Source organism: Delphinus delphis, chromosome X (genome assembly GCF_949987515.2).
Source record: "Delphinus delphis chromosome X, mDelDel1.2, whole genome shotgun sequence".
NCBI lineage: Eukaryota > Metazoa > Chordata > Mammalia > Artiodactyla > Delphinidae > Delphinus > Delphinus delphis.
The window spans coordinates 95,898,020-95,921,751 of NC_082704.1; the positions used below are offsets into that span (position 1 = coordinate 95,898,020).

General features: G+C 34.9%; 1 protein-coding gene across 1 annotated transcript in view; it reads right to left on the reverse strand.

The window, feature by feature from the left end:
* CFAP47 (cilia and flagella associated protein 47) overlaps positions 1-23,732 on the reverse strand; it is a 505,984-nt gene that overhangs the window by 346,629 nt on the left and 135,623 nt on the right. The window contains 2 exon segments of the mRNA XM_069540349.1: positions 209-303; positions 12,084-12,225. Of these exon segments, the coding sequence (XP_069396450.1) occupies positions 209-303; positions 12,084-12,225 (237 nt within the window).

Below are 23,732 nucleotides of genomic sequence, written 5' to 3' on the forward strand. Positions count from 1 at the left end.
TATACATATATAAAATAAGTGGCTTTATACATTTGTATACTTTGATTATTAATTCTGAGAAATACGGTCTATATATACATATATATATATATGCAAGTTCTCGACAATGAAAGTATTCTTAAAACACATCCTTCAGAATAATCACCTTAATAAACTGAAAACCATAATCAGAAAAAAAATGTAAATTGCAACAATTCTCTATACACACCTGAGTTTTTGTGACACTTTTATTAGGATCCATAGTATGTAATGGGATTTCAAATATAAAATCAGTGCTGGAAAATGTCACTGGTGCTTGCAACACTGTGAGAGGAAAGCAAATACACTGTTAAAATACTAATAGACATAAGCTCACAGATAATTTTTACTTTACATTTAAATTTTCTACCTATTTTTGTATTTCCAGCCAGAAAATAAAATTATGTTTAAAAACATTTCAGGAATATCTTGTTTTATCACATCTGTAAGTTCCCATTTTGTAATGGTAGTTAATTACAAGTAAAATATAAAATGTACCCTTGAGTCAATAAGAGTCTAAAATATACTAAATATTAATCTCAGGAAAAAAATAGACAAAGTTAAAATGATGTCCACAGTAAAATTTCACCAATGCAGAAGTACAGAAGTGAAAAGAAATATAGAAGGAAAAATTATTGGAATATAGGGAAAATATATAGATGGCATATCAAAAAACATTCTATACATGAAACAGAAAAGCTCTATGGAGAAAATGGCTATTCATGGAAGGTTAGGAATGGAATCATATGTAAAAATACATTAGAGAAGATATTATCTGCTGGAAACCCCTATATTTTTAATAGATTTTTAGAGCAATTTTAGATTCACAGAACTGAGCAGAGATTTCCCATATAACCCCCTCACCACTGCCACACACACAGCCTCTTCCATTATCAACATCCTCTACCACGGCGGTACATTCGTTACACAGGAACCTGCAATGACACATCATTATAAGCTAATGCCCACTGTTTACATTAGTGATCATTCATGGTGTACATTCTCTAGGTTTGAACAAATGTATAGTGACATCTATCCACCACTATAGTTTCATACAGAGGAGATTCACTGCCCTCAAAATCCTCTGTGGTCTATTTGTCTCTCTCTCCCCACAACCCTTGGAAGCTACTGATCTTTTTTATTGCCTCCATAGTTTTACATCTTCCAAAATGTTATAGTTGGAATGATACAGTACGTAGGCTTGTGAGATTAGATTCTTTCACTTAGTAATGTACATTTAAGGTTCTTCCATGTCTTTTCATGATGTGATAGCTCATTTCTTTTTAGTGCTAAATAATATTCCACTGTCTGGATGTACCACAGTTTATCCATTCACCTACTTGGATAAACAAGATTTGGAAGGACATCTTGGTTGCTTCCAAATTTTGGCAATTATGAACAAAGCTGCCATAAAATTTACATGCAGGTTTTTGTGTGAATATGAGTTTTCAACTCTTTTAGGTAAATACCAAGGAGAGTGATCTGCTGGATCGTATTATAAGAGTATGTTTAGTGTTGGAAAAAACCACCAAATGCCCAACTGTCTTCCAAAGAAGCAATATTATCTTTCAATCCCATCAGCAATGCAATCTCACTAGCAATTGCATTCACATCAGCTCCTGTTGTTCACATCCTCATCAGCATTTAGCATTGTCAGTGTTCTGGATTCTGGCCATGCTAATAGGTGTATAGTGGTATCTTATTGTTGTTTTAATTTGCATTTTCTTGATAACATATGATGTGGAGCATTTTTTCATGTGCTTATCTGCCATCAGTATATCTCCTTTAGTAAAGTGTATGTTCAGATCTCTGACCCATGTTTTAATTGGTTTTTCTTATTGTTGCATTTTGAATTCTCTGTATATGTCTTTTGCAAATATTTTCTCCCATTCAGCAGCTTGTCATTTGGTATCTTAATACTGTCTTTGGCAGAGCATAATTTTTTAATATTAATTAGGTCCAGCTTATTCTTTCATAGATCTTGCCTTTGTTGTTGTACCGAAAATGTCACTGCCAAACCCAAGGTCATTTTAGAGATGTTTTCCTATGTTATTTTCCATGAGTTTTATAGTTTTGCATTTTACATTACGGTCTTCAATCCATTTTGAGTTAATTTTTATGAAGGGTATAAAGTCTGTGTCTAGATTCATTGTTTTTGCTTGTGGATGTCCAATTATTCAGTACCATTCTTTAAAAAGGCTATTCCAAATTGTACTGCCTCTACTCCTTTGTCAAAGATGAGTTGACTATACTTATGCAGGCCTGTTTCTGGGCTCTTTTTTCTGTTCCATTGATCTATTTGTCTAGTTTTGTCAATACTAAACTCTCCTGATTATTGTACCTTTGTAGTAACTCTTGAAGTTGGGTAGTGTCTGTCCTCTAACTTTGTTCTGTTCGCTCAATAGCATGTTGGCCACTGTGAGTCTTTTCCCTTTTCATATAAACTTTGAATCAATATGTCTGTCAATATCCACAAAATAACTTGCTGGGATTTTGACTGGGAATGCATTGAATCTCTAGATAAAGTTGGGAAGAACTGCCAACTTGACAATACTGAATCTTTCCATGCATTAACATGGAATATTGCTCCATTTATTTAATTCTTCTTTGATATCCTTCATCAGAGCTTTGTAGTGCTCCTCATATAGCTCTTATTAAGTATTTTGTTCAATTTATACCTAAGTATTTCATTTTTGTTGGGTGCTAATATAAATGGTATTTTGTATTTAATTTTAAATTCCATTTTACATTACTTGTATACAGGAAAGCAACTGACTTTTGTATATTAGCCTGTATCCTGCAACCTTACTATAATAGCTTATTAGTTCTAGTTTTGTTTTAATTTACTCAGGTTTTCTATAGACAATCATGTCACCCACAGACAAAGGCAGTTTTAGTTCTTCCTTCCTAATCTGTATACCTTTCAATTCCTTTTTGTGTCTTATTGTGTTAGCTAAGTCTTCCAGTACAATGTTGAGAAATAGTGGTGAGAGGGGATATCCTAGCCTGGTTTCTGCTCTTAGTGAGAAAGCTTCAAGTTTCTCACCATTAAGAATGACGTTAGCTGTGGGGGGTTTTCATAGATATTTTCTGTCAAGTTGAGAAAGTTCCCCTCCATCACTCATTTACTGAATTTTTTAAATGTATATATGGGTAATGGATTTTGTAAAATGTTTTTCTGCATCTACTGATATGATCATGTGATATTTTCTTCTTTAGCCTGTTAATGTGATGGCTTAATTTTTTTTCTTTCTAATAAAAAAAGTTGTATGTTCTTCATAAAGAAAACTGTAAGAACACAAAAAATCACCCCAAATTATCTATACTCTACCCACTCAGAAATCATTACTGTTTATGTTTTGTCTACATACAATTTTTCATATACACATATATATTTCCATAACCCAAAAGTGGGGCCATATAACCACATTTTGTAATCTGCACTTTTTTTAAACAAGATATCATGAATTTTCTTAGAAGTATAGCATTCCTTAATAAACTCATAGTATTATCTAATTACCCAATCCCCTATTGCTGGACATTTAGGTTACTCCCAGTATTTCACCATCATTGGTAATGCTCTAATGAACATCTTTATATATTCCTTTGTTTTCTTAGGATAAATTCCTAAGGAATGTTCTTAACAGAGAAAACTGATATTTGGGGGTTGTATCTATAATATATATTTCACTGGTTTAAGTTATAGTTTGCTTATTTAAAATATATCTTCAATTCCTCTAGTGCTTTTACTTTGCACAGTGCTTTCCGCTTTGCCAAGTATGCAAGGAAGCTACCAATTGTCCTTTTTTTACTGATAAGAAAACTGGTTAATTGAGTTTTGAATGTGAACCAGCCTTGCATACATGAGATACCCCTATACCTCTTTCCCCTTCCCACTGGTAACCACTAGTTTGTTCTCTATATATGTAAGTCTGTTCCTGTTTTGTTATATATTGGGTTGGCCAAAGAGTTCATTTGGGTTTTCCCGTAAGATGTTATGGGAAAACCCAAATGAACTCTTTGGCCAACCCAATATATTCATTTATTTTTTATATTCCACATACAAGTGAAAACAGAGTATTTGTCTTTATCTGCAAGGACCTTTTTAATAACAAAATAATCCTAATTCCTCCCTACCTTCCTTAACATACTTATAGCATAATTGTTTGATTACTGTCATTGTTTCATTATTGTCATTAATTTCACTTACATATAAGTATACATAAACATATATATAAATAAATACCGTTGTGTTATTATGTTGAATAAACTTAAACGTCATATCAAGAATATGAAAAATAAAAAATCTTATTTTACCTTTATTTATCTTGTCTCCAGTGCTCTTTTCTTTATATAGACCTAAGTTTCTCACCTATAACATTTTTCTTCTCGCTAAAGAACTTCTTTTACTACTTCTTTCAAGGCAGGTCTATTGGCAACAAATCCCCTCAATTTTTGTTTTTCTGAAAAAGTCTTTATTTCTCCTTCACTTTTGAAGGATAATTTCTCAAGGTACAGGATTCTAGATTGGTGTTTTTTTGTCTCTCAACACTTTATATATTTCCCTCCATTCTTTTCTTGCTTGCATAGTTTGTGAGAAGAAGTCACATATAATTCTTATCTTTGCTCCTCAATATAGTATGGTGTTTTTTCCTCTGAATTACTTCAGGATTTTTTAAAATTAATTTTTATTATAGTTGCTTTACAATGTTGTGTTAGTTTCTGCTGTACAGCTAAGTGAATCAGTTATACATATACATATGTCCACTCTTTTATATTCCCTTTCCATCTAGGTCACCACAGAGCACTGAGTAGAATTCCCTGTGCTATACGGTAGGTTCTCATTAGTTATCTATTTTATATATAGTAGTGTATATATGTCAATCCCAATCTCCCAATTCATCCCAACACCCTTCCACCCTTGATAACTATAAGTCTGTTTTCTACATCTGTGACTCTATTTCTGCCTTGCAAACAAGTTCATGTGTACCATTTTTCTAGATTCCACATAAATATTATACGGTATTTGTCCTTCTCTTTCTTACTTACTTCACTTTGTACGACAATCTTTAGATCCATCCATGTTGCTGCAAATGGCATTAATTCATTCCTTTTTATGGCTGAGTAATATTCCATTGTATATATGTATCACATCTTTATATATTCCTCTGTCAATGGATATTTAGGTTGTTTCCATGTCCCGGCTACTGTAAATAGTGCCGCAATGAACATCGGGGTGCATGCATTCTCAGGATTTTTTAATCTTTGATTTTTCTGCAGTTTGAAAGTGATATGCCTAGGTGTAGTTTTGCCATTCATCCTGTGTGGTATTCTCTGAGCTTACTGGATCCATGGTTTGGTGTCTGACTTTAATTTGGACGAAATTCCAGTCATTATGTTTCAAATATTTCTTGTTACTTTCTTTTTCTTCTCCCTCTGGTCTTTCCAGTATACATATATTACATACTTTGTAGTTGTCCCACAGTATGTAGATAGTCTGTTTTTTTTTTTTTTGTTTTTTTTCCTCAGTCTTTTCTATCCTTGCTTTTCTTTGGAGATATCTATTGAGATATCCTCAAGCTCATAGATTCTTTCCTCAGCCATGTCCCATCTACTAATACTCCTATCAATGACTCTTCATTTCTGTTCCAGTGTTTTTTGATCTATAACACTTCTTCTGGATCTTTCTTAGAATTTTCATCTCTGCTTATATTGCCCAACTGTTCTTGCATGCTGCTTACTTTATCCATTAGAGTCCTAAGCATATTAATCATAGTTTCTTTAAATTCCCAATGTGATCATTCCAACACCTCTGCCATATCAGCATCTGGTTTTCAATGCTAGTTCTGTCTCTTCAAACTGTGTTTTTCACCTTTTAGTATGTCTTGTACTTTTTTCTTGATCCTTAGACATGATGTATTGGGTAAAAGGAACTGCTGAAAACAGACCTTTAGTAATGTGGTAGTAAGTTGTGGGGAGAGGGGAAACATTCTATAATGCTATGATTAGATCTCAGTCTTTAGGTGAGCCTGTGTCTCTAGACTTTAGCACATGAACTTTACATGTGCTTCTCAATCTGTGCCCCACCACCACCAATCTGGGACTAAATGGCTAGAGTGGGCTGAGTTGGGTATTTCTCTTCTCCCACATAGAAGGTTACAGGACGCTGGAGTTGGATATTTCCCTTCCCTGAGATCAGTGAGGGTCTGATAAAACCCTAGCAGGACCTGGTCAAATAGTTGCTCCTGAGGGCAGACCCTGTTAAGCAGAACAGAATGTTCTGGCATATTTCAAAATTATTCCTTTTCCTCACCCCTGCCAGAAACATGAGGGGATCTTTCTCCTATATTCACTGAGAGAATCAAGTCAAGCTCCTGGAGGTAAAATTCACAAAACTATCAGAGCCCCTAATGACTGGGGCTCCATGGAGATTTTCTCTCAGACTTGTCCATGCTGAACCTCCAGCAATTCATCAATTACAATACAGGTTTCCTTCCTCAGGCATTGATTCCTGAAGTAACTTCCATTCCAGCAAGTTGTGATTCTCTGTATTTGCCCATGACTCTTTCCATTTTCAGGAGCATGAATCTGCCCTGTGACCTCACTTCTCTTATAGATCTAAAAAGATTTGTTGATTTTTCAGTTTGTTTAGCTTTTGTACTTGTTGTAAGGATGGAGCAGTAACTTTCAAGCCTCTTACACAGTGAACCAGAAACCAGAATTGAAAATCTATACTTTTTGAAACTTACCTTGGAGACGTTTGTAATCCTTAATGAAAACTCAAGAATCTTACAAGTTTATGGGAGTGTAAGTCCCTGGAAAGAAACCAATTTCTGATGCAAAAACTCATGTATCTTACAAGTGCTTTTATTATACCAGTGGAATTAATAGATGCTTTGGCAGGAAGTTAGGACATGTGGAATAGGAGAAATGTGTAGATAGTGTTCATCATTATGTCACCCCCAACTCTTGTCATGAGAAATCCTAGGAAAAGACAATATTATGGCACACTACAAGAAATAGCACATCTAAGATGTTCTGCCTATTTGCAAACTGGCAACTGGGGATAGATCACTGAAATAATAGATTGGTTATATCTTTAAAAACAAAGCACTGTTTTGCCATATTATGACACCATTTAGATATCTCTATTTCATTTATATAAAGCTACATTCTACTCAACACGTTATTAGAGAAACAGTTTCTGGAGAAACTGTTTCTCAAGATTAAAGTCTCACATACTAATATTTTGGTTCCCCCCCTAAATTAAAACATTCATTGGCATCCAGATTGTCAGGAAATGATGTAATAGTTGATGCTGAAGTCAGCATTGTGAGACTCACTAAGAAACGTAATAGGAAAGAATCAACAGACATTTAAGGAACTCCTCAACATGAGGGAGACAGAAATAAAGGAAAAATGATTCAGCAAAAATTGAGACAATGTAGTCAACAGAAGTTCAAATAATTTATAACATACAGATAAAAAGTGTTGCTTTCGGGCTTCCCTGGTGGCGCAGTGGTTGAGAGTCCGCCTGCCGATGCAGGGGACACGGGTTCGTGCCCCGGTCGGGAAGATCCCACATGCCGCGGAGCGGCTAGGCCTGTGAGCCATGGCCGCTAAGCCTGCGCGTCCGGAGCCTGTGCTCCGCAACGGGAGAGGCCACAACAGTGAGAGGCCCACGTACCACAAAAAAAAAAAAAAAAAAAAAAAAAGTGTTGCTTTCATTTAAAAAAAAAAGTCTATAAGTAAAGAAATAGAAAAAAGTTCAAAAATCTTGTCAGTTTGAAATCACCAAGATAACTTTTTAAGACATAAAATAGTCAAGTCAGAAAGATATCCTGGGAAATAAAATGAAAAGATGAGAAAAAGGATAATAAGGGAGAATATGTAAGATAATTAAAATATATAATATAATCAAAGAGGTACAAAATCTAACCAATATGAGTCAGAGAAAGAAATAAGAAAATAATGGGAAGGAGTTTTTCAAGGAAGCAATTTAGGAAAACTTTATAGAACTGAAGGACATAAGCTTCTAGAGTGAAAAGCTCCACAAGAACTTAGGACAGTGGTAAAGATAAAAGCTTCACACCAAAGTCATCAATGGGAAATAATGGAGTACAGGGATAAAAAAGTTTCTAAAACCTTCTAAAGGGAAAACAGAGGGTAATATATGATGGATGGGAAAGAAGAATGGCATTAGACTTCTAAATGCAACAATGGGAGTTAGAAGATAACGATAGCACCTTCAAATTTTTGAGGGAAAATTATTTTGAATCTAGAATTCCACACTCAACTATCATTCAAGTGTGGGAGGAAAAACAAAGATACTTTCAGACATGGATTTTCTAAAAAGGTAACTCCCTTGCACCCTTTCTTTGGAAGCTCCTGGAAGATGTAATCTATCAGTACAATGAAGTAAACCAAGAAATAGGAAGGTGGGAATTTGAAGAAACGGGATATTCAAGGTAAAAAAGAGTCAAAAGGAATCCCTACAAGTAGAATGAAAGGAAGTCTCCAACTCTGCCACAGGGGAAGAAAGCATCTAGTCCATGTTGGAACAGGAAGTTGATGTGCTCCAGGAGGGCTGCTTGAAGAGAACAAGAAGACATATTATCTGACAGACTAGACTATGTGGAATACTGTCCTGACAAGCATATTATAGAGCTTTATAGCATGGAAGGATTTAGTAAAATACCTAAGGACAATTAAGCAATTATTAACTCCAGAAAAAAAAAAAAAAAGTTGAAATAAAGGAAATAAAATAACTATGCATGATACATTACTTGGCTAAACAATGTACAATCCATCATCATAATAATTAAATCTGATAAAAAGTTTAATTGAAATTAAAGGTATAATTATATTAGGAAAATGGATAAGAGGAGTTAGAGTTTCCAGTGAGTCAAGTTGCCTATCATCAAATAAGTGTTTTCATTAGATAATTAACGAGGAAAATCACTGCCTCTAGGGTGCAGGATAAGCCTCAAGGAGGAGACAGATAATGGATTGCAATTCTGGATTAGCACATTTTAATTCAAAAATGAACGCATGTAATTTGGGAGTAAAGAGATCACAGCAGGCTTGTGAGCTCTTACTTAGGTATCATCATCCTACCGAGGTGATGGCTGAGAGAGTAACGGATTTGATCATACTTCCTTGTAAACATAAAAATGGTATTGACCAGTGGCCTTATTCAAAGAAGAAACTTGACATGCATTATCTGTCCAAATAGCCAATTAAAAATATCTGGGATTTATGGGGCATTGCTCGTAGGAGAATGGGTATTTATCACGTAGGCATTATCTGTATAACTATGAAGATTAAAAAACAATGCAGAGCTCCAAACAAAAACGGCATCCTTTGAGAACAAGGTTTCTACAAATATCATTCAAAAGTCATCTGTTAATTCAAAACCAAAGGCATCCTACAGTGGGATCAAAGGACAAGTTGGAAGATGCCAAGTTCTACAGGAAGAAATATTACATCTTTGTCTCATTTTACTTGTATCATTTGAGTCATTAGCAAACTTTGGTGTTGATAAGTTATATGATATAATTAAGTCTGCTTTGACGTTTCAACTGTTGGTGTAAATACAATAATATTTTTATAAATTAAGTAAGTATAAAAATTACTGAATAAATTTTAAACCATTAAAAATAGGGGAGGGCTTCCCTGGTGGCTCAGTGGTTGAGGGTCCACCTGCCGATGCAGGGGACATGGGTTCGTGCCCCGGTCTGGGAAGATCCCAAATGCCGTGGAGCGGCTGGGCCCGTGAGCCATGGCCGCTGAGCCTGCTCGTCCGGAGCCTGTGAGAGGCCCGCGTACCGCACAAAAAAAAAAAAAAATAGGGGAAAACACCAGAATTACATATTTACCAATCCTGTAGATGGGGAAGACGATCTAATCTTTAAAGCAATGTTGGAAATCACAGAGGAAATGATAGATTTAACCATAAAATTATTTAAAAGATCTACTGAAAAATGAATAAAACTAAAGGCAAACAACAAATCTTAAAAAACATTGACAGTAAACATGAAAAAAAAATATTATCAATAAAGAGGTCACTGACATCTATTGGATAAATACAAAACCTCAGTGATAAAGGCAAGGTTCATGAACAGATAATTTATATAACATATATATAATTAACAGCAAAGATACAAAATGTTAATTCTCATGAGCAATCAAAAAAATGAAAATTGAAGTGAAGAACTTTTAATCACAAAGAAAGAGATCCAATTTCTTTCATTCAATGCTGGTTAGAGGTGACACTGGAGGAGGGGTGAAATGACACTGACACACACCTCTTTACAAAAGCCCTTTTGCAAATATGTACTGATACATACTTTAGAAGAAATGCAGGCAATTCAGAGACTCTCACCTTCAAAAAAATCTAAATAGGGAAAAAGTATTATACACAAAAATGTTCACTACTACAGTATTTACATTAACAAGAAAATAAAAGAAGGAAACAACCTATGCTTGTGATTATGTTTAAGTAATCTATAAGAGTGTCTTACTGGATGAAATACTCTACAATAGTTGTCAGTGTTAATTTATATAATTAATAAGAGTCTACAGCATCCAAGTAAAAGTTTCTATTGAGTAATCAGATTTCAACTTAACATAGGCAGTAAGATCCCAAGTATGTTATAAATAAGCTAATAAAAGCAAAATAGAGAATAAGAGTAAGACACCAAAATATTAGTAAGAGTATGCTCTAAATATTCACATTCCAGATGATGTTTTCTGTGTTTCTACACTTTCCAATTTTCCTTAATGATGATACATTAATTTTTTAAAAATCTGTGAATTTTATTTTCTTTTTCATTAAAATAACTTACCTAATTCAGAAAAATTACACAATAATTATTTTCTTTCCCTAAAAAGATATCTTAAAACAAGGGAGAAATTTTTAACTTCATGGAGCCTCTCCACCAGTAGTGAAAATTCTAATTCTGTATTTTAAATGGGAGTGAAATAAATCTCTATACTATATATGCTACTTTAATGAGGCTTCTCTTACTAGGTGCCAAGTACAATTATTAACTGATCACTATTTTATTATTAAAGACAATTAATGTCAGAACCATAAAAACATAGTATAATATAAACTAGACTTAACTTTTCAAGAAAAATACTTAAGCACATATAATACTATGCAAAGTCAAAGCCAGTCAAAAGTATGGTTTACAGAGGGCATCAGTTTTATACTTGAACTCTTGGAGAAAATGAATATTCAATAAATAATTCAAAATTTTAATATACTTATCCTTCTTTACTTGTACTTAGTTCTTTAGTAACCCATCCCTTTGGGGTGAAAAACATTTCCTTAAATAAAATTTTCATCATTTTATAACCAATGTATTTTATTTTAATAATTTCTATTTTGATTTAATCATTTAAATTGCCCACACAATAAACAAAGTACTAAACTGACCTTTGTTTTTTATTATATCTTGTTTTTCAAAAAATATTTATTTATTTGGCTGCACGGGGTCTTAGCTGAGGCATGCGGGATCTAGTTCCCTGACCAGGGATCAAACCTGGGCCCCCTGTATTGGGAGCACAGAGTCTTAAACCACTGGACCACCAGGCAAGTCCCTATATCCTATTTTTTTTTTTTTTTTGCGGCACGCTGGCCTCTCACTGTTGTGGCCTCTCCCACTGCGCAGCACAGGCTCTGGACACGCAGGCTCAGCAGCCATGGCTCACAGACCCAGCCGCTCCACGGCACGTGGGATCCTCCCAGACTGGGGCAGGAACCCGTGTCCCCTGCATCGGCAGGCAGACTTCCAACCACTGCGCCACCAGGGAAACCCTATCCTATTTTTTTAAGCAAAGGTAAATCATGTGAGATTATATCCAGGCTATTTATTAAAATTCAATCTCACAGACTCACAAACACACAAGAATCGTATCGTAAATTTACTAACATTTCTATTTTTAAAAAATAAGTATCATGCTCTAATTTTTTAAACTTAATTTTTAAGTTAACTTTAAACTTCTAGCTCCTTAAGCATAAATATTTGGTTTATGCACATCAATTTCATATTACATACCAGTAGCTTGAACATAACATGGTCGAATAAGTGGTGCTGTTTTTGGAATCATAGGAGAGTCTGACAAACAACACTGAGTGTAAAGTTCTGAAGCTGCGAAGAAATTAATTCGAACTTGAATGCTAAAGTTGTAAGTTGCCACCTGACAGACAAAAAATACATTATAAATGTGACTATTTTTGCTGTAAAAATTGTGATTTTTAAAAATTCAAATACAGTTGGCATACGTTATGTTAGTTTCAGTTGTGCTACACAGTGATTTGACATTTGCATATATTATGAGATGATCACCATGATAAGTCTAGTAATCAACTGTCCCCATACAAAGCTATTACAACGTTATTGACCATTTTCTCCTTATGCTGTATATTACACCCCTGTGGCTTATTTATTTTATAACTGGAGGTTTGTATCTCTTTATTCCCTTCACCTATTTCAACCAATACTATTTTTTATTGTACATATTTAAAGTTTACAACTTGATGATTTGATTTACATATACATAATGAAATAACACAATCAAGCTAATTAACATATCCATCACCTCACATAGTTACCTTGTTGTGTGTGTGAGAGAGACAGAGTTAGCAAATTTCAAGTATAAAGTACAATATTGTTACCAGAAGTAACATATGACCCAGCAATCTCACTTCTGGATGTTCACTTAAAGGAACTGAAATCAGGATCTCAAAGAGATACCTGCACTCCTATGTTCACTGCAGCATTATTCACAATAGTCAAGATATGGAAACAACCTACATATTCATGAATGGATAAAAAAATAAATGTGGTATACATATACAACGAAATATTTTTCAGTTTTAAAAATAGAAGGAAATCCTGCCATTTGCAACAACGTGGATGGACCTGTGGGACATTATACTAAATGAAATAAACCAGACACAGAAACACAAATAATGTATGGTCTAACTTACATGTAGAATCTAAAACAGTCAAACTCATAGAAGCAGAGAGTAGAACGGTGGTTGCCAGGGACTGGGGGGAAGGGAGATATGGGGAGATGTTGGTCAAAGGGTGCAAAGCTTCAGTTATGCAAGATGAGTAAGTCCTGGAGATCTGACGAGATACTATGGATTTAGCAAAACAGCAGTTTAAAAAAAAAGACAGTTTCAAAAAGAAAATTATCATATGACATTGAAAGAACATTTTTTTTTTTCAAAATAAGACTTGGCTTATTTTTCATTAGTCCAAAAATAATTCTTAAAAATAAAAAATAAAAATATTAAAAATAATTGCTATTAATTCAAAATGGACCAAAGACCTAAATATAAAACCTAAAACTATAAACCTTGTAGAAGAAAATGTAGGAGAAAAATCTTTCTTAAGTGCAATACAAAAATAATCATCTATAAAAAAAATAAATTGTACTTTATCAAATTTTAAATTTATTTACTTATTTATTTATTTTTGGCAGTGTTAGGTCTTCGCTGCTTTGCACGGGCTTTCTCTAGTTGTGGCGAGCGGGGGCTACTCTTCGCGGCGGTGCACGGACTTCTCATTGCAGTGGCTTCTCTTGTGGAGGACGGGGTCTAAGTGCATGGGCTTCAGAACCTGCAGCGTGTGGGCTCAGTAGTTGCGGGTTGCAGGCTCTAAAGCGCAGGCTCAGTAGTTGAGGCATACGGGATTAGTTTATCCACTGGCACATGGGATCTTCCCGGACCAGGGCTCAAACCCGTGTCCCCTGCATTGGCAGGTGGATTCTTAACCACTGCACCACCAGGGAAGCCTCTCTCAAACTTTAAATATCTGTTCTGTTAATGATAATGTTAAAAAATAAAATTACAAGCCAAAAACATATTTCTCACAAAAAAATCCATCTTACATCCAAAATATATAAAGAACATACAAAGATTAATAAAAAACAAAGTACCCAATGAAAAACTATGTATTGAAAAGACAATTCAGAAAAGAAAATGTACATATGACATATTACCACATAATTAGGTGTTTAACATCATCAGGTATTAGGGAAGTGCAATTTGAAATCACAGAAGATAACACTTCATACCTATCAAAATGCTTACATAAAAATGATATTACCAAGTGCTGATAAAGATGTAAGCACCTAATACATTTATGAATTGCTGATAGGAATGCAAAATTTTATAGTCATTTTGGAAAAGTTTTCTCGTTTCTTAGAAAATTAAATACATACTTAACATAAGGCCCAGAACTCCCAACCCTAGGTGTTTACCAAAGATCAGTGAAAACTAATTCATACACAAACCTGCATGCAAATGTTTTTAGTGGCCTTATTCATAATCGTGAAAACCTGAAAACAAGCCAAATTCCCTCCCAATAGTGAACGGATAACAAACTTTGGTAAATGCATCCAACAGCTTTCTACAATAAAATGGAATGAACTACTGTTACACAGAATAATACGGATGAATTTCAAATGTAGTATTCTAAGTGACAGAAGCCAGATTGATAAGGCAACCTATTTTATGATTTCATTCATATCATATACAAGTGAAAAGGCAAAATTATACAAAAAAAAATGAGATCAGTGTTTGCCCTGAACTGAAGGTGGGGGAGAAGGTGACTACAAATAAGGACAAGAAAAATTTAGGAGAGGTGATTTTCTATGAAATATCCAGAATAGATAAATCCATAGAGACTGAATGCAGATTGGTGGCTGCCAGTGGCTGGTGGGAAGAGGGCTGGGGAGAAACTGCTTAATGGGTAAAGGGTTTTACTTTGGAGTGACGGAAATGTTTTGAAATGAGATAGATGGGGTGGTTATACCATATTGTGAAGGCACTAAATTGTTTACTTCCAAATGGTTAATTTTATGTTATAGAAATTGACACTCAATAAATTATTTTTTTAAAAAAAAAAATAAATGGGGCTTCCCTGGTGGCGCAGTGGTTGAGAGTCCACCTGCCGATGCAGGGGACACGGGTTCGTGCCCTGGTCCAGGAAGATCCCACATGCCGCAGAGCAGCTAGGCCCATAAGCCATGGCCGCTGAGCCAACATGTCCGGAGCCTGTGCTCCGCAACGAGAGAGGCCACGACAGTGAGAGGCCCACATAACGCAAAAAAAAAAAAAAAAAAAAAAAAATAAATGAAGGACAAATCAATCAGAGGTTTCCAGGAATTCCCCAGATATCTACCATGTGATGATCTCAAGATTCTACAGAAATAAAAAATATGTGTTAAATAAAATGAAGAGCTAAATAATAAAAAGCATATAGTTACAGCTTGCCATGCATATTACCCTACTAGGCAAACTCTTGGGCTTTTTGTTTCAGTATTAGCTGGCTGCTATGGTCTGAAAATATCCCCCCAAAATTCATATGTTGAAATCCTAACCCCCAAAGATGATACAATTAGGAGGTGGGGCTTTGGGAAGTGCTTAAGCCATGAGGATGGAGTCCTCATGACTGGGATTAGAGTCTTATAACTATAATTAGTGCCTTGTAAAAGAGACTCCAGAGAGATTCCTGGCCCCTTCCATCCTGTGAGGACACATCAAGAAGTCCGCGACTCAGAAGCGGCCCTAACCCCACCAATTCTGGTGCCATGATCCTAGACATCCAGGATCCAGAACTGTGAGAAATAAATTTCTGTTACTTATAAACCACCCAGCCTGTGGTATATTGTTATAGCAGCCTGAACAGACTAAGACAATGGCCATGTCACTGCCAATTCCATCTCCCGTCATAGAATCTTTTGCAAATAATCTGTTCCCATAACAGAATTATAGAAGCATAAAAATACTGTAACATGTTTTATTTTCATGGATGTTTCATTTGTCTTGACAAATCAGAGCAAGCAACTCATTCCCATGATAATCTATTTCTGCAGTGATACCAGCACACAGGTGTCAAGGAGTAAATTGAACAAAGATATAGTTCATGTCCAAATACTACACTTTTATATCTTTCTCAAAACAAAACAAAACTTTGTTTGATCTTATTTCTCCTGGAATTTCTCATTGTTAGTCATCAACAACCAGTTATATTTTGTCTCATTTCTATTTTTCCTCTTCTGGTTTGTTTTTTTCATTTTTTACTTGTTATATTAATAGAAATCAATACTTTCACACATATTTTAATAGTATTTATATTATTTTTTAGGTTACTATTGTATTCTTTCCTTTTTTTATATATAATATGAACTCATTTTAAACTCAAGTAATGCTATACACTGACACAGAAGACATGTGAGTGGCCCACAAGGAAAGGAGAGGGTTGAGTGACTTAGTGTAAACAAACAAGTCTAGTCAAGGATGCCAAATACAATTGTAATTGTCCACAAGCAGTTTTGATTGTACCCAAACCTGGTGCAACGTAGGAAAGGAAGGGTTACAACTAGAAATAAATCAAGTCCTTTATTGCTGATTTCACATTTTCCTGCTGCATAGGTCAAACAAGAGAGCACCCACTGACAATTTACATCTACACACACACAAAGATAGATAACTTACAAGTAGCTATAAATATAGTGGAGGACACCTGAAATGCCTCACTGGCACAAATTTAGTGAGCAAAATCTCACAGGGTGTGCTCTCTCTGCAGGGTTCTTTATGTTCTTCTTATTGTCGGATTGAATTACACTTCTATACACTAGGTAAATCTCCCTTTAAACTACCTAGTAAATGTTGAACAATTCAAAATCTTAAGCAATGTGCAGCACTCCAGAAAACTATAAATATATATAATTTATTTTAATTTTATAATCAATTTTAGAACACTAGAAGAGCCACAGTCCAAACATTAAGAAATAGATTTCTAAGCTTTTAACTGTTGAAAGTGTTAAATAGTAAACTGGACTGAAAAATTATCAAATTGCATATGCATCCTCCCCAAAAGTCATGTAACATTTAAATTGGATTATGTATTTTTTCTAATTTTTAGTGACCCCTTAAGCTAAATGCTTTTGTGGATAAAGGATGAAATTAAAAACACAGTTCCACTGTATGAAAACATAAAATCACAATATCGACTTATTAAGACAAGATATAACTTGATCTCAGCAAAATTAAAAACCTATAGATTAAATTACTGCTGAAACTCATTTATTTTCCTATTGAAGAATGTGTGTATGTGTGTGTGTCTGTCTGCATACCTCTGTACACATGAAAGATGCAGATGCAGGCACTGGATAAGAGAATGATAGACTTCAATGCTTCAAAATAATCTGTCACAAAAGGATTATTTTCTTTTAATTTTGAGGTTTTGTTTTTATCAAAATTATAAGAGTACATACTTGAGGAAATAAAAATAATCCTACAAAGCTTATTTTGAAAATCAGCATTCCCTTCCCTCCACCGATGTATACTCACACACACACACACACACACACACACACACACACACACACACACACACACACAAACAAACACACAGAAATCCAGATGCAATCATTTTCGACTCTCCTAGTTATTTCTTTTGGATTTACCTCAACACAGCTAAATAACCTACATAGAGTGTCATAAAACAAGCTTCAATAAATTTAAACGTATTTAAATAATACAAAGAATATTCTCTAATTACAATGTAATTATATTAAAAATAAATAACAGAAGGAAATATGGTAAATTCACAAATATGTGGAAATTAAGTAACATCCTAAATAACCAATAGGTCAAAGAAGAAATTACATGAGAAATTGCAAACTTTGATGAATGGAAAACACAAAATACCAAAACTTTTGGGATATGGGTAAAGCACTGCTTAGAGGGAAATCTATAGCTGTAAAACCTATACAAAAAATTAAGAGGGCTTCCCTGGTGGCACAGTGGTTGAGAGTCTGCCTGCCGATGCAGGGGACACACGTTCGTGTCCCGGTCCGGGAGGATCCCACATGCTGCGGAGCGGCTGGGCCCGTGGGCCATGGCCGCTGATCCTGCACGTCCGGAGCCTGTGCTCCGCAACGGGAGAGGCCACAACAGTGACAGGCCCGTGTACCGCAAAAAAAAAAAAAAAAAATTAAGAAAAATCTCAAATCAATACCTTCTACCTTAAAAAACAAGAAAAAAGAAAAGTAAACTAAACTCAAAGAAAGCAGAAGGAAGTAAATAGTAAAAGATAAAGTGAAAATGAACAAAATCAAAAACAGTATAGAAAATCAACCAAAAGCTGAATCTTAAAAATACCAACAAAATGGACAAACCTTTAGATAGTCTAGGATGAAAGGTGAGATAATTTAATAAAATCAGAAATGAAATAGGCAACTTTACTACCTACCTTACTGAAATAAAAATAGTAAGAGAACACCATGAATAACTGTATGCCACTAAATTAGATAACGCAGACTAAATTTCTCAGGAAGAAATAGAAAATTTGATCACCTTTACCCATGAAGTGGGGAGAAGGTGGTCAAAAGGTACAAACTTCCAGTTACAAGATAAATAAGCCCTGGTGATGTAATATACAGCAGGGTGACTCTAGTTAATGATACTGTATTGTATACTTGAAAGCTGCTAAGAAAGCACATCTTAAATGTTCTCATCACAAGGAAAAATACTGTAACTATATGTGGTGATGAATGTTAACTAAACTTACTGTGGTAATCATTTCACTATATATATATATATATATCTAATCATTATGCTATACACCTAAAACTAATGCATGTTATATGTCAATTATATCTCAATAAAAAAAAGAAACATGGAGGGACTTCCGTGTCAGTCCAGTGGGTAAGACTCCGCACTCCCAATACAGGGGGCCTGGGTTCGATCCCTAGTCAGGGAACTAGATCCCGCATGCATGCCACAATTAAGAAGCCTGAATGGCGCAACTAAGAGTCCGCATGCCGCAACTAAGAAGGTTGCATGCCGCAACTAAGAAGGTTGCATGCCGCAACGAAGATCCTGAGGGCCACAACACCTGGTACTGCCTGCCTAAATAAATAAATAAATAAATAAATAAAATTATTAGGAAAAAGAAAGAAAATACTAGTCTCATAATTATAGGTCTCATTAAAAAAGAAAGAAAGAAAGAAACATGGAAACTCACCTGGAAGAAGTATAGAGAAAACTATTAAAATATAGATGAAGCTGGGGGGTGGGGGAGTAGGGAAGAACTATTGGCCTTAGTTTACTCAAGGGAAGTCAGAGTACTAATTCTAGCAAAACAGAAAGTTCCCAAGAGAGAAAATATAAATACTAAAGGAACATCAGGTCATATCAGAATGAGTAATAGGAAATTAAACCAACATTCATTGGGCTCCATCCAAAGCAGGACATTAGACAGAAGAAACTCATGTGAAATCTATATAAAATCTAAGAGGCAATACTGACAAAGAAAGAATTGAGAAATGAGAAAGAAGAAGAACTCTCCTTTTGTTGCAGATGCTATAAATTTTTACTATGAGAAATATATGCAAAACTTGAAAACAGGAAAGGCTACCCATGATTTGACCTGACACAGAAATGCTATTCATGTTTAAGGACTGGGATGACAGATATACTGTATCAAGTAATAAAATCATGCCACTTTCAATGATATAGATTTGGTTTTTTGAGTTGTCTTGTTCAGATGTGTATCTTTTTAATTCAATATAGTATTTCCCAATATTCTACAAAATCCTGACAATTTCTGTCAATTTCTTTTCTTTCTTTCCATTTTATTATGGGTTATATTTTATTAGTTTCTACAAATACCCTTGTATATGTAATTAAAGGCTTAAGCATATGGTAATTATCCCCCAACCAAACTTAATCCCAGAAGAAACAAACTGTGACTGCAAATTTCCCCCCTATGGATATGCAAAGTGGAACAGAAAAAAAGGGACTATATAAAAATGGTCATTGACATTTTGATGATGGCAACCTTATGAAACTGAAGATTCTGAATGCTAATGACTAGAAGCAAAGTAATAAGCCTCAAAGAAAGGATATGAAAATTTTGTGTCTATAGGCTAAAGAAATATATACTATTCTTCATCATGTTTGGATTCCTAAGATGGCATCATGACAAGCCAGGAGGCTGAGGACATAACATTTATGGTCTAAGCTCTGCAGATCACCAGCAGCTAGCCTTGACAAGTCCCCTGGCCTCACTGTGCACTGGCTTCTACAATTGGAAAAAGGAGAAAAATCTAAGGTCTCAATGCCTGTCTTATTGGATTCATATGGAAATTAAGTGACATTGGATATTAGGGCACTTTACAAACTCTAAGTACTATATAATTATCAACTAAAGGATTATTATAATTTTAAATATAAAATTTGAATAGATCTAGTAGATTGAATTAGTAATTTAGAAAACATATGACAAAGCAAAGCCTGAGATCCGATGACTTCAATGATGAAATAGATCACTAATTTAAAGAAGAATTAACACAATTCTTTCAAAAACAGAAGAGGAGAAAACACTTCTCAACTCACTCTAAGAAGTCAGTATTACCCTGATACTAAAACCAGACAAAGACAGTTGAAGAAAACTATAGACCAATATTCCTTATGAACAGGGATGCAAAACTCCTCAAGAAAACACTAGGAAACTAAATCTAGAAACGTATAAAAAGGATTATACTCCATGATCAAGGGAGACTTATCCCAGGAATGTAAGGTTGATTTAACATACAAAAATCAATCAATATAATGTACCACATTAATAGAATAATGGGCAAAATCATGTGATCATCAAACTGCATGCAAAAAAATTTTTGACAAAATGCAACCTTCTTTCATGATCAAAATACTCAAACTAGTAATAGAAGGGAACTTTCTCAACCTGATAAAGGGAATCAACAAAACATTTTTTAAAATAACACTGCTAACATCATATTTAAAAGCGAAAGACATATGCTTTCCTCCTAAGATGAGGAACAAGACAAAGATCTTTGCTCTTGCTACTTCTATTCAACATTGTACTGAAGATTCTAGAAATCAGGCAGTGAAACAAGTAAAAGGCAACCAAATTGGAAAGGAAGAAATAAAATGCTCTATTTGCAGATGGCATGTTCTTGTACATAGGAAATTCTAAGGAATCTACTAACAAACCATAAGAACTAATGTATAAGTTAAACGTGGTTGCAGAAAAACTAGATCAATGTTTAAAATCAATTGTTTTTCTACACACTTGAAATGAATAATCTGAAAATAAAATTAAGAGAACAATTCCATTTACAAGAGCATCAAAAAAAATTATTTAGAAATAAATTTAATAAGGAAAGAGGAAATTTGTACATTGACAACTACAAAACATTGTTGAAAAAATTAAGAAAGATTTAAATAAATGGAAAAACATCCTATGTTCATGGATTAGAAGACGTAATATTGTTAACATGGCACTACTCCCTAAATTGATCTAAAGATTCTTCATAATCCTTATCAAAATCCCACCCAGACTTTTTGCAGTAATTGACAAGGTCAGCCTAAAATTCATATGGAAGTGCATGGGACACAAAGTAGTCAAAAATACTACTGGAGAACAAAATTGGTGGACTCACATTTTCCAATTATAAAAACTACGAAGTTATTATAATCAAGACCTTGTGTTATTGGAATAAGGACAGACATATAGATCAATGGAACATAACTGAATGTCCAGCAATAAACTTTTATATTTATGTTTAATTGATTTTAGACAGGAGTGTGAAGGCAATTTAATGTGGTAAAATAATATTTTCAATAAATGGTCCTGGGACAAATGGACATCACATGCAAAAGAATGAAACTGGACTCATATCACACATACACAAAAAATAATTCAAAATGGATTACAGACCTAAATGTAAAAGCTAATACTCTAAACAAAACTCTTAGAAACAAATATAGAAATCTCATGACTTGAGTTAGGTAATAGCTTCCTAGATATGATACCAAAAAGCACAAGTGACAAATGAAAAAGAGATACATGGGACTTTTGTCACATGTGTCTTTTATATTAGCAGATGATAATACCCAGTGTGAAGACAATGTGAAGAAAATACAGCTTGGTGCCACATTAGGATGTAAGCTTTCTACTATAATCCTAAAGTCAAGAATAATGCAGGAGGGGGCTCCCCTCGTGGCGCAGTGGTTGAGAGTCTGCCTGCCGATGCAGGGGACATGGGTTCGTGCCCCAGTCTGGGAAGATCCCACATGCTGTGGAGCGGCTGGGCCCATGAGCCGTGGCCACTGGGCCTGTGCATCTGGAGCCTGTGCTCCGCAAAGGGAGAGGCCACAGCAGTGAGAGGCCCGCGTACCGCAAAAAACAAAAAAAAGAATAATGCAGGATACCTAGTAGGTGCCCAATAAACATTTGTTGAATGATGATGATTGATGGAAATATAAACTGATACAAGTTTCGTGGTGATAATGTGGATATATGTACCAATAATTAAAAAGCACATAACCTTTCCTCACCAATTCCAATTCTAAATATCCAAAAGAAACAACAGAACAAGTCCTCAGAAATGAACATGCCAGTTTATTCACTGCACTTTAATTCACTCGTCGAATACTTATTGTCTGATATGTGCCAAAAAATATATTAATGCTACAAATATAATGTTGAACTATATATCATACTGTTTTCTTCCTTTGAATAATAATATGATTGATGACATACAGATATCTGACTAGATTAAGAAACGACATCTATCCTGGGTTAAAACGTGTGTTAAATTAGTATGTGAAAGATATTTCCCAACATGGCCTTAAAGCATATTGCTTCATAGGAAATTAGGAATAAGATAAGCCAAGAAAAATAACTGATCTTGTTCTAGAAATTCTAAACAAGGTAGTATGATAAGAAAAAAGTGGTAAAAATTATCATTATTAAAATAGAAGAGACAATAATATTTGCAATCTATTGTTTTGTTTTGTTTTTGTTTTTTTGCGGTACGCGGGCCTCTCACTGTTGTGGTCTCTCCCTTTGCGGAGCACAGGCTCCAGACGCGCAGGCTCAGCGGCCATGGCTCACGGGCCTAGCCGCTCTGCAGCATGTAGGATCTTCCCGGACGGGGGCACGAACCCGTGTCCCCTGCATCGGCAGGCAGACTCTCAACCACTGCACCACCAGGGAAGCCCTGCAATCTATTACAGTATTCCTAAAAAAAATCTAAAATAAATTGAAGGATAATTAAAAGTAACTGATGCTTAAAGTAAGATAAACAGTTTTACACCTCATTAGCATAATTTATTTTCAAAATATTGATGAGAGCATAAAAATAATAAAACCCAATCATTTACACTGCACAAAACAGCATAGAAAAATTATTTCAAAATATTTCAAACTTTTGCTGAGCAGTATAAAATGCTTTAATAACATAAACGGCATATCTTTTTTCTGAATATGAAGCTCAATTTTATACAGAAACCACTTCTCTCTAAATTTTTTATTAATTTAATGCAACACAAACCAAAATTACCATAGAAGTTTTAGCTATAAACTCAAGAAAAAGATTCTAAAGTTCATCAAGAAAAATGGCCAAGGGGCTTCCCTGGTGGTGCAGTGGTTGAGAATCTGCCTGCCAATGCAGGGGACACGGGTTCGAGCCCTGGTCTGGGAGGATCCCACATGTCGCAGAGCAACTGGACCCGTGAGCCACAACTACTGAGCCTGCGTGTCTGGAGCTTGTGCTCCGCAGCAAGAGAGGCTGCGACAGTGAGAGGCCTGCGCACCACGATGAAGAGTGGCCCCCACTCACCACAACTAGAGAAAGCCCACGCGCAGAAATGAAGA